This window comes from Scophthalmus maximus, chromosome 19 (genome assembly GCF_022379125.1).
Source record: "Scophthalmus maximus strain ysfricsl-2021 chromosome 19, ASM2237912v1, whole genome shotgun sequence".
In the NCBI taxonomy this organism is placed as follows: Eukaryota; Metazoa; Chordata; class Actinopteri; order Pleuronectiformes; family Scophthalmidae; genus Scophthalmus; species Scophthalmus maximus.
Genome location: NC_061533.1, coordinates 1,692,501 through 1,705,000, shown reverse-complemented (window position 1 = coordinate 1,705,000; position 12,500 = coordinate 1,692,501). Strand labels below are relative to the sequence as shown.

At 41.5% G+C, this 12,500-nt stretch overlaps 2 protein-coding genes across 3 annotated transcripts in view; one reads left to right on the top strand and one right to left on the bottom strand.

Moving 5' to 3' along the window:
- Window positions 1-12,500, bottom strand: part of prdm6 (PR domain containing 6) — a 53,861-nt gene that overhangs the window by 21,996 nt on the left and 19,365 nt on the right. For both annotated transcript variants that reach the window (XM_035639721.2, XM_047329048.1), the window contains exons 5-6: window positions 10,861-10,988; window positions 1,883-2,007 (exon numbers count right to left, since the gene is read on the bottom strand). In XM_035639721.2, coding sequence (XP_035495614.2) covers window positions 1,883-2,007; window positions 10,861-10,988 — 253 coding nt within the window. The remainder of the gene's footprint in view (window positions 1-1,882; window positions 2,008-10,860; window positions 10,989-12,500) is intronic.
- Window positions 4,653-8,806, top strand: LOC118313816 (GTPase IMAP family member 8-like). The gene is made up of 3 exons (XM_035639718.2): window positions 4,653-4,860; window positions 5,777-5,842; window positions 6,425-8,806. The coding sequence occupies exons 2-3, from the start codon at window positions 5,815-5,817 to the stop codon at window positions 8,521-8,523; spliced, it is 2,127 nt and encodes a 708-aa protein (XP_035495611.2). The 5' UTR covers window positions 4,653-4,860; window positions 5,777-5,814; the 3' UTR covers window positions 8,524-8,806.

Here is a 12,500-nt window from a genome sequence, read left to right as displayed (position 1 = left end):
TGTGTGTGAGTGTGTGTGTGTGTGTGTGTGTGTGTGTGAGTGTGGGTGTGTGAGTGTGAGTGTGTGTGTGTGTGTGTGTGTGTGTGTGAGTGTGAGTGCGTGTGTGTGTGTGTGTGTGTGTGAGTGTGAGTGCGTGTGTGTGTGTGTGTGTGTGTGAGTGTGTGTGTGTGTGTGTGTGTGTGGAGTATATGTCCTCACGTGAACAGTCGATCTAAATCTTCGACGTGTTTCCACATGAAACAGACATTTATCTGTTTTCACTGTATGATAATAATAATAATACATGATATCTTTAAAGCGCCTTTCAGGGAACTCAAAGCGCTTAAAGCGCGTGATGATGTTCTGCAGGTGGAACGTCCCGCCCCCCGTCAGACAAGACGGACATTTTTTACAATCATTTTTTTATTTTCTTAATTCCAGTTCTATATATATTTGATTGTATTCGTGTGTTTTTTTCATTCATAGTTTTTCATGATAAAGTTTATGGTGAAATTGTAAAATATAAAGACTCAGATACATTTCATGTGTCATGAGGGTTTGATAACGACATCTCAGGAATCATTGACAATTCTTTTTAAACATATTCATATATATATATATTTATATATATAGTTATACATATATGTGTTGTATATGTTTTTCTCCCTAATAGTTTTTTAGCTTAACCTGAAGATATTATAACATTTATACATTTTCTGTCACGTTAAACTAGACTCTTTGAGTTGTTATTGATCGATTTATTCGTTTTACTGCCGAAGCTTCGTATTAATGTGTCAACACTTAATTCTCTGATTTCAGCTTCTTAAATATGAATATGTTCTGGTTTCTTTGCTCCTCTGTGACAGTGAACTGAAGATCTTTGGTGTCGTGGACAAAACAAAACATCATGTTGAGTTTTGAGATACACGATCGACATTTTTCACAATTTTATGAACCAGACAACCAATCGATTAATCCAGAGAATAATCGACAGATTAATCGATTATGAAAATAATCGTTAGCCGCAGCTCTATTTAAAACCTTGTTGCCTTCATCTGCTGCGTCGTTGCAGCTGAAGTTGATGAAGACGAAGAGGAAAAACCTGACTTTGACCATGTGGCACCAGATGAAACGTTTCTACATGTTTCATGTTCAGTTTTTGTGGAATAATGGGATGTTTGTCTTCTTTTAATGTTGTAAAGGAGCAAAAAAGGAGTGTGTGTGTGTGTGTGTGTGTGTGTGTGTGTGTGTGTGTGTGTGTCATGACGACCAATGTCATGTAAGAGACTTGTTCCAGCTGTAAAACAAACCCAGTTTGTGGCGAAGCGTCTTAATTTGCAATCAGCACGATCTCGTTTCACCGCGACTCTGAAAGACGAGCCCCTAATTCAATTCACGTCAATTTAGATTCCGCAGATTATGTATTTTGTTTTTCCTTTTTTCTTTTTCTTCTTCTTTTCTTTTCTCCATAATTGTGTAAGAAAGTCCAAGTTTTTTTTTCTCCCTGCAGGGTGTAACTGCACAAATCCACAAGAAAACGGTTTGTAAGGAAAATATAAAAACAGGCTGAAGGGAGGAGGAGATGTAAACAAACTAAATAAAGTGGTGGCAGAAAAAAAGAGAGGATGGACAGAAGAGAGGAACGAGGAGAAGAGAGAGGTGAACGACGAAGAGGGCGCAACAAAGAACTCGGACCACAGACAACTTCCTGATGTAAAAACCCTTTTCACGTACTTGTTTCAACTTTTCTCACTCAGGGAATTGAACTTGTGACCTGACGGAGTTCTAAGAGTCTGTAAAAATCAAGGTTCATCTCCCGAGCTGTCAATCAGAAACTGGTGAATATTAAAAACACACACAGGGAGAAATCCAGCAAAGAGAAAGACGAGCGGTGTTTCCTCACAGTTTTCGTCCTGAGCGACGCACTGCAGCGGGATCCCGAAGAAGGACGTGTAGGAGTCGTTGTACCAGACCAGCAGCTCGGTCCCTCGGGGGATGTCCATACAGGCTCTGTAGAAGATACACGACCTGCGATAAGACACAGACAGACACAGACACAGTTACAGACACGAGTTTACTTGATTCGAGAAAACACACGAATAAACATCCTGAAAATATCTGAACAGAAACCGGAACACACGTCTCCTGTAAAGTAAATTCAGAGATAAAAAACTGGAAACGTTCAAATCCCTGGAGCCTCTTCCAGTCACTACTGGTGTCCCCCAGGGTTCTATCCTGGGGCCCCTTCTGTTTATCATCCATCTACTTCCTCTTGGTCATATCGTCCGTAAAGTCAACATCCATTTCCACCGCTATGCGGATGACACCCAGCTCTACCTGTTGATTTAATTATTGTTGTTTCCTTTTTATACTCCGCCTTGTAAGGCGACCTTGAGTGTTCTGAGATAAAATGCATTATAATTATTACTATTATTAATTATCGCTGATCGAGTTCAGAGTCTGGATGTTCTGTTTCGAGTCGTGTTTAAGAAATTAATAAAAAATAAAAAATATATGAAAGAGTCACACGATTCTCTGGATCATTTGTGACTAACGTAACTTGTGATGAGCGAGAACGAGAAGTGATATTTGCATGTGTTATCTTTCGGACGCAGACGAAAGTGATGTCGGGAGAATATAAGCGCTAGTTACGCAAATCTTTCGCTCGGGTTCAAATCTGTAAATTCAATCAGATGAAAAGAATGACGCCAAATTGTTCTAATTCTCTAATCGCGTCACTTTATAACCTCATCACGCGGAAAAATTGGCTTTGCTGAACACTGACGATTTTAAGCATCGTCATTCAAATATTTCTTTTTTTAACCAGTCCTAGTATCTTTTTATATTTCTTGATTGAGCAGGTTTGGATTTGATGTTGAACTGTTTTGTAATTTTAAAGTGTGATTATTTAATATGATTGGACCAAGTCAAGTCGTCAGTGAATCTCTTCTCACATGAGGAAGTTAAAATGTGCTTCACATTATCTGGACATTAAAAAGCCGTTATGGTTTTGATTAAATATAACTTTTAGTTTGCAAAAGAGTTGTTTGTTTTCTGGCTCAAAGGCACTTTGGCAGAAAGACAAGGGAAGTCGTGTGAGAATCGAACCTGTGACCTCTCCGTTACGATCCTGTCGATCCCCAGAGGGAGAAACCCAAATGTGGGAAAGAGTTTTTACAATCATCTGGTCTGGAGGCAGCTCGCGTTGTTAGAACCATGAGGTTTCTTTTGGTTGGATGACGTGTTGTGTTAGCGGCGGCGTGACCCGGGAACCGTCATTAGCTGCGTCTGAACAGAGTGACACACACCAGATATTTCCCATAAATCACTTGGGTTCGGTTCGGACGTGAACTGGAGTTTGTTATCAGATCGGAGGCGTTTCAGACGATCGGACCTGGACAGAATCAACGAGGCGTCGCGTCGTCCCGCCTGCAGGAAGTTAACTGTAGATGTTCATGATCCTCAGAAGAGAGACCACCAATCATCTCCTGATCAGACTCTAATGATCAAGATGCTGCTGCTGCTCCGTCGTGTGACACCAAGTGACATCACCAGCACAAGATGGCGGCGGCGCAATAATCTGAGATATTTTTGCTTCATTTTTGTACAGTGGGAGGAAGTGGAGTCTCACACAGTCGAGCAGATAGTCCAGCCCGCTGAAGATCTGTGAGTGTGTGAGTGTGTGTTTTATTAATTCTTTCCACACCGGGGGAGGGGCGGGGTGGTGCTGGACCCATGTGAAAACACAGCCAGGAGGGACTGGGCCATAAATCAAACATACCCAATGACCTCCCAGGATAAAAAGAGAAGGAGGGGCTGTTACAAACTTTCAGCAGCTTGTATATATTTAAAACAAACGCATGTGTTCGATACACACACGCTGCTACATTCAGGCGAGGCCGTGTTATAAATCAAACACACCCGACGGGCTCTCAGGTATGAAAAATAAAGACCCCCGCTGTCGAGCAGCGGCGGCGGCGGCTCTCTGATCTCCGCTCTCTGTTTTCAGACAAAGCAAAACTCGTCTCATAATCAGGTTTTTAAAAAAATAATAACACGCGCTCACGAACGGCGTGAGGTCATAAATCAGAAAACACGTGTTTCGACGTGTTTATCAAAGAAAAGACACAAAGACAAACGTCGGTGTGACCGGGTCGACTCGGTGGTTTGGACAATCTGTGACCACAGATGACACTACGAGCCATCACGTCGTCTTTGACGGCGTAAGTAGGAAGCGCAGTCGTCTGTGGCCGTTTCCCGGCGTGGACGAGTTTTACCGTTTTTTTCTGAGACTCGACGAGAAGTCGAGTGAAATCACACGTGACCTGTCGTCAGCTGTGATAATCGGGGGATTTTCAAGTTTCATCCTCCCGCCAGGTTTTGTGCAAATCGATCCAGTGACAAACAAACGCACCAACCAGACGGACAGCGGTGAAAACATCAGCTGCTGATGCGAACAGCGTTAAAGAGTGTGTTTGGTTCTCCATAACAGTCGATGATCCATCTGCCAACGGCTTTAAATCTGAGCCTGACGTGCGTCACGAGCAGCTGACTCTGTTTGCCAAATATTTCGAGGGTGAGCTCGGTTGTTGTCATACTTGCCAAGCGACTAACAGTTGTGAAGGAGCCGCCATCAGCCCCGCCCACACCCAGCGCTGCTGGCTACACATCTCTGACGATTATCTTGTCCTGTGAGACTCTTATCCGGTGAGCAGACTCACCCAGACGATTAATTAACAATACGTGAATATGTAGCCGACAGCTTCAATCTGATCAACTGCACCGTTTTTATTGACAACCGGCAGATTGGACGAACTGCAGGACGCTGCGACTCAGTCGACTTCAGGCAAAAAGGTGATAAAACTGCAGTGAGATAAATCGGTGAGTGAAGCAGGATTCTCTTTGTACTTCAAAACATCTCAAATGTATTGTGTTGTGTCCTCAGGAAACAAAAACATAACTAAGTTATACTTGATCATTTTGCATATCTTGTACATTCAATGTTTTATACTTTTCATGTATTTTGATTGTTAGCTAAAGTAGTTTCCTAGTTTTATATCTTTATATACAGTAAAATATATTATAATTGCACTTTTATACCAAGATACTTTTTAAGTCATTTCACAACACATCTAAGACATATGAAAAGGGTAAAAAAAACGCATTCACCGTCTTGGAAACAATTTTTCAAAGCTATTTTAGCAGATATTTTGGGGTATTTTAACACTAAAACGACTCCATTATGCCAAATTGTTGCTTAAGCACTTAATAATGGACACTGTTCACAGGCTTGTGAATTATCCGGAGGTATTCACATGTACAGTATGTACTTCACCTCTTGGTTTCAGTATTATGATTTTGCCTACAGGCAACTACTTAATTTCTGTCACTCAAGATGGCGGCAATCGGCTTCGTGTAAGTCTAGAACGACTTCATATCATAGGCATGTGACGTGAAGACGACTCTACCGGAAGAATGACGGCACTCTGCCAAACAGCATGAGCCAGTTGCAGGCTGAGACAATCAATGATTGGACGTCTGCTCAGACTGAAGGCGGCAGCACTGAGGATATCCAGAGGTCACCTACGTACTACCTGCAATGAGAATTTCATTGAATCCTTCTTGGCCGACGGTTCCGTCCTTTCATACCAAGTTTCTTGGAAATCGGTTCAGCAGTTTATGCACAATGCTGCTGACGGACAAACAAACAGACAGGGGAGAAGGCATGACCTCACTGGCGGAGGTAAATGAGCCTCTATGTTTTCATCATTGTGTTTCTTTGCCTTTCACTCGACAGACACAACAAACAGTTCATCCAGCTGAGGAAGTGAAACTATGGCAGCATCAGCGAGAAGAGCACGTGGTGAGTTTTTCGACGCCAACGCACTCTGATGAAACGCAGCGCTGTTGAATCTAACATGAAGTTATAGATTTGTTACTTTACACTGTGCGTGTTACTTTCTCCCACCCGGGAGTTTTATACTGTGTGGAACTACTGGATTTGAATGAAATGTAAATGAAACATTAAATATGGCGAATAGTGGAAAATTAGTCTAGTCCAGTGGCAAACATAGACTGTGTATAATAATGGACCGAGTCACTGGGTCTGGAAAATGAAGCCAAAATGCAGAAGTAACTGAAGCCTGTATTCTCTATGATGACCAGCGGAGGGCGACTCCACTGGTTGATTCTATAGACGTCTATGAGAAAATGGTTCATAGATCTCATTAAATCTCACTTGATTTCACTAGAGATTGAACCATAAAATGTTTACTGACGTTATAAATCAAGTGATAAGTCGAGTAAGATCGGAATACTCATCAGAAAATGCTGTTTACATGGCGATATCCTATTCAGACTATTGTCTTCACCGGGTTTATAGCAGAATATTGCTGTCCATGTAAACACAGTCAATGCTTTAATGACCTTTTTTCTTTTTCTACAGGCTCGGAACTTCGGATCATGATATTTGGGAAGAGTCAAAATGAAAAGTTAACACTGAGCAACTTCATCACAGGGAAAGGAGGTCATTCAAAGATGTCTATGAAATGTATTACCCATGGAGTGTGGAAGAAAATACCCATAACAGTCGTGATAACCCCAGACGTCTTCACTCTGCCTGCGGATAAAGTGAGACTCAAGATGAAGATGTGTGCTGCTGACTGCCCCCCTGGACCAAATGTGTTGCTGCTGTCACTCAACCCTTCTGATTTCACTGAGGAGAACAGGCAGACGCTGAAATTCATCTTGAGCTTGTTTGGTCAAGATGCTTTTCAATACGCACTGGTCGTAACACCACACGACGACGAGGGAAAGAATTTGGCGATGGACCAAATCATCGAAGACTGTGAACAAAGGCAGCACAGACTTAACTTTGACAATGAAGATCATTTCAAGGAGGATTTCCAAGCACTGATGGACAAGATGCAGAACATGGTGAGTCACAACCGGGGAGGACATCTGAACTGTAGTGAAGAGGCTCATCATCATCCCCAGAGTCAAGACCATCTCTGGATGGTAGAGACTGGTTATGGGAAGAGTGCCACTGGAAACACCAAAATTAGCGATGTGGCATCCAGAGGCTTCAAACCGCAAATGGTTGCAAAGCCTCGGGTTAACCCGAAGCCTACCAAACAAGAATCTTTGTTAAAGCCACAAGGTTATAAATATCCGAGTAGAGAGTTGAGCAAGGTGGTGAATGACAAAGAGCCTCTCCGGATGGTACTGATCGGAAAGACTGGTTGTGGGAAGAGCGCCACTGGAAACACCCTTTTGGGCAAAGAGTGCTTTCATTCTAAAATCAGTCAAATGTCAGTGACCAAGCTTTGCAAAATGGAAGAGGGAGAGATTGACGGGCGGCCTATCACTGTGGTCGACACCCCCGGCTTGTTCGACACGACTCTGTCCAATGCAGAGGTTAAACAGGAGCTGGTGAAGTGCATCAGCATGTTGTCTCCTGGACCTCACGTGTTCTTACTGGTGCTGCAGATCGGCCGCTTCACTAAAGAGGAAAGAAAAACTGTGGAGCTGGTCAAGGAGTTTTTTGGCGAGAAGTCAGAAGACTTCACTGTCTTTATATTCACCAGAGGTGATGAGCTCCGAAATCAAACAATAGAGAGTTACATTGAAGAAGACAGCGGAGAGTTTGTCAAAAAACTGATCAGCGCATGTGGAGGAAGATACCAGGTCTTCAATAATAACGTTCAGAATCATCCTCAAGTCAGTCAGCTGCTGAGAAAGGTGGAGTCGATGGTGAAGACGAATGGCGGAAGCTACTACACCTCAGAGATGTTCCAAGAAGCTGAGGCCGCCATTCAAAAAGAAATGCAGAAGATACTGAAAGAGAAGCAAGAGGAGATGCAGAGACAGAAGACGGACCTTGAAAGAAAACTCAGAGAAGATATGCAAGAGAAGAAGCAAAAAATCAATCAAGAAAGAGCGGAGAAAGACAAAGCACTTAAAGTAAAGTTGGATCACATTCACAAAGAGCAAATGATGAAGAACGGGGAAGATGGCGAAAGAGAAGAGAAGCAAACAAGACTAAAAAAGCTCAGAGAAGAATGTGAGGTGGAAAGAAAAGAACAACAACAAATAAGAAAAGAAGAAGATAAAATCAGAAATGAGCAGGAGAAACAACAATGGAGAGAACTTCATGAGAACTTTCAGAAGTACATGGAGGATAAGAAGAATGAAGAGGAGGCAAGAAAGCAAGCGGTGGAGTTCAACGACTTCAGACAAAGGTACAGCACGGACCTTGCTGCTCTGGTGGAAACGCATGACAAGGCAATGGAGGACATGAAGCAAAAATACAAAGAAAACCTTGGGTTCATGATTGAACGCCTGACCATTAACAAAACGTTCAAGAAGGACTTTGAGACGATGAAGAAGAAACAAGAGCAAGAAATCAATGAGCTGGAACAGAAACTTTCTACACAAAGGGAAGACATCAGCAAAGTGAGGACATCACACGAGGAAGAAATAGACAAGTGGATTCAGCAACATGTGAAGACAAAAACACAGGACAAGACCTGTTCCATATTATGAGATGTTTTCTCACAACTGCAGCAAGGTTTTGTTTACGAGAAAGACTTGATCTTGTATTGCGTTTCCTGTGGGACCATTAACAATTTTAAATCAAACTTAAAGACCAACCATTTTACCCTCCGCCTAGGAGGTTGTGTTTTTACGCCTGTTGTTTGGTTGATCCTCCTGTCGGGTGGTTGGTTGGTCAGTCAGTTGGGTGGTTGGGTAGTTGGTTGGTTGGTCAGTCAGTTGGGTGTTTGGGTAGTTGGTTGGGTGGTCAGTCAGTTGGGTGGTTGGGTAGTTGGTTGGGTGGTCAGTCTGTTGGGTGGTTGGGTAGTTGGTTGGTTGGTCAGTCAGTTGGGTGGTTGGGTAGTTGGTTGGTTGGTCAGTCAGTTGGGTGGTTGGGTAGTTGGTTGGTTGGTCAGTCAGTTGGGTGGTTGGGTAGTTGGTTGGGTGGTCAGTCTGTTGGGTGGTTGGGTAGTTGGTTGGGTGGTCAGTCAGTTGGGTGGTTGGGTAGTTGGTTGGTTGGTCAGTCAGTTGGGTGGTTGGGTAGTTGGTTGGGTGGTCAGTCTGTTGGGTGGTTGGGTAGTTGGTTGGGTGGTCAGTCAGTTGGGTGGTTGGGTAGTTGGTTGGGTGGTCAGTCAGTTGGGTGGTTGGGTAGTTGGTTGGTTGGTCAGTCAGTTGGGTGGTTGGGTAGTTGGTTGGGTGGTCAGTCAGTTGGGTGGTTGGGTAGTTGGACGGTCAGTTCGGTGGTTGGTTGGTTGGTCGGTCGGGTGGTTGGGTAGTTGGTTGGTTGAATGGGTGGTTTGTCAGTAAGATTACAAAAAATCTACTGTTCGCGATTTCCAGGAAACATGGTGAAAGAATCAGTCATGGCCCAAGAAAACCTCATTATATTGTGGTGCAGATCTGGACAAAGCAAGAACTTTTTATCTTTTTCTTTTCACAAAAGATGAAAAGCTTCACGAGATTCGATTTCGGATTCATTCAAATGATCCCAAATCTTTAGGAATGAAACCACGAGGACGTTTCCATTGCATCTGATTTATTTTACAGTAACATTTAGCTGCTTCCCACGTCGAACAACTTTCACTTTTGTTTCCCTTTAATGGAATGCAGCAGTTCTCAGCCACACCTATTCCACCTGTCGGGGAAATACCAAATCAGCCAAGAGGGAGGGACCAAGAATTCAGACTCACATTGACAGAAACATGTCTTATGAAATGATGTTGAAAATTTGGTGTGATTTTGTTACGGTTGTGTTTTGGAGCAACAGCTGATGCCTGTTGGCGTCATTTACCCGAAACCTGAATACTTAAAACCTTTATCACTTCTGTAAAATATTAATCATGTTTTTGTTTTTTGTAATTCTTATTTCCTAATCTGCTTGTGCTGCCATGCCCTGCACATAACCGGCTTGTTGTCATACCTATGTTGAGCCCTGCCCTTTCCACTCTGCTCACCAAAATATTATTTTGATCTCAGTATGGAGCTGGTACTTTGTTTATGTGCTCAAATGAAAAACTTGTCAACAAGAATTTAATCTGGTGAGACAAATACAAAATAAATGCAACATATAAAACCTAAAAAAGTGTATTCTTTAAAAAAAAGTATAGTATATTTTTAAATGGAGTGATTAAAGCATTTTCTGATACCTACAGTAGTTCACTGTTTTTCACCTTCACAGTTTATTATATTCTTTCTAAATATTTTATTAATTAAATGAAAGAACTTCAACAAAAACTACAACAAAAGAGCAGCATCGACATCCTCAGGTAAGTTCAGCATGTTGAGTATGTTTGGAGGAAATGAGGTGGTGTTCATCAAATTAAGTACAAAAATTACAAGTTTATAATTTGTAAGAATTTAATTTTACATTATTATTCAGGAATAACGTTTCCTGTATTAAAAGCCGGTTGTGTAAGTCTTTGTGTATTGAACATTGTTTGTCCAACATGCTGACAGATTCATTTCGGAGACCGTTTGAATTACACTATAAAACTATGCTTTTAAAATGATATAAAAACATTTTCAATGCACTTATTTGACATATTTGATCAAAAAAAAAGTAGAATGAATCCAGCACCATGGCTGACTGGATGGGATACCAACTCAAGATCCAGCTGAGAGCCCCGCTGCGGCTTTCTAGCGTACCACATGGACTTCTTCTAAGGATGTTTAAGCTAACACAGAAAACATCTAATTTCGACGTTGCGCCACCATGAAGTGTCCCCTGTCGGACGCTCAGTTGGCTGCGGTTTGCAACTTTACCACCAGATGCCGCCAGAAAATTACCAAAACGACACACTGGGGCTTTAAGGGTATTAAATATGTTAACAGATGAACAGTTGTTCTCACCTGTACTGGACCACCATCATGTTCTGCTCCCCACAGTGTCGGGCACAGCGGATGTACCTCATCCAGCTCGACTTACTGGGATCGTTGCCGTCGACGAAGTGCTGCAACGTTCCCTCCGCGTCGTAGATCTGCAACAACCAAAGTTATATGGTGTTTACATCACCGTACGGGAGGAAGTGCTCAGCTCGTCACGATCCCCTGTCAGAGGTACGACATGAACAGACGTCAGGACGTTGTCCTGAAGCAAAGCTACAGTATGCATGAGCAAAAATTAATAAATACAGTTATTTGTTTTGTGTTTCTTTATGTATGTCGTTGGTTTATCTTTTCTGAAAACCTTCAAATGTAATCTATCTCAAATGGCTACAATATACAGAGTTTTTCTTTCATATAAAAACAGACATTAGCATTGAATCACAGACATTAACGAACAGAGGAGAAGATATACATGAACTGTAATGTGTAGATGTATGAATAAAGATACGCGGAGAGAACTGAGGCGCGTCACATCTGAAGTCGTATGATGTTTATAATTCACAGAGCTTCATTACACCAGTAACTTCACCGTACGTTACAAAAAAGATTCATGGAAATATAATAAAACCTTCAGTTGAATAAGATAAAGAGTATTTATACATGAAGTTACGAACTTCACGGGATGTTTACTGCTCATTCTTATGGATTCCTTCTATACTCGTGTGACGGTGTGTCACTCGAAGGTCGCGACTTTCCTTCTCCGCTAACGACAAGAAGAAATAACTCCCGTCGATTTGAAATGTTTGTAAAACAAGAGGCGGCGACAGATCCGCCGCCTCTCGGTCGCTTCAGGACCTTCTGGGTGTGAAACGTTAAACACCGACCTGATTTACTTCTGCTCTAAAAGCCCCGCGGCTCCGTCTGCCAACGTTAATCAACAAGTTCACACGTCTTTAAATACTTTCTCAGAGCGGCAGGCGGGATGGAAACACGTGAAACGTGAATCGTAAACCAAACACGGCTCGGCTTTAGGAAAGAAAAGAGGAAGAAGAGGCTTTTCTTCACGAACTGTGGATAATTATCTTCTCCAGACTTCTAATAGTCAAAGTTCCACTTGGACACATTCATTATTGAGATCTTTGTATAAATCTGTCCTCTCTGGGCCTCCGTGTGTCCCGATGTCATATATGATATGATGATATATGATATGATATGATATATGATATATGATGATATATGGTATGATGATATATAATATATGGTATGATGATATGATGATATATGATATGATGATATATGATATAAGATATATGATATGATGATATAAGATATATGATATGATGGTATAAGATATAAGATATATGATATGATGATATATGATATGATGATATAAGATATATGATATGATGATATAAGATATATGATATGATGATATGATGATATATGGTATATGATATGATGATATATGATATGATGATATGATGATATATGGTATATGATATGATGATATATGATATGATGATATATGATATGATGATATAAGATATATGATATGATGATATAAGATATATGATATGATGATATGGTGATATATGGTATATGATATGATGATATATGATATGATGATATGATGATATATGGTATATGATATGATGATATATGAT

Bases quoted from the DNA above. Each gene is read 5' to 3' on its own strand.
- LOC118313816 (XM_035639718.2), top strand. From the start codon at position 5,815: ATGGCAGCATCAGCGAGAAGAGCACGTG. The intron at 5,843-6,424 runs GTGAGTTTTTCG...CTTTTTCTACAG, and splicing joins ATCAGCGAGAAGAGCACGTG to GCTCGGAACTTCGGATCATG.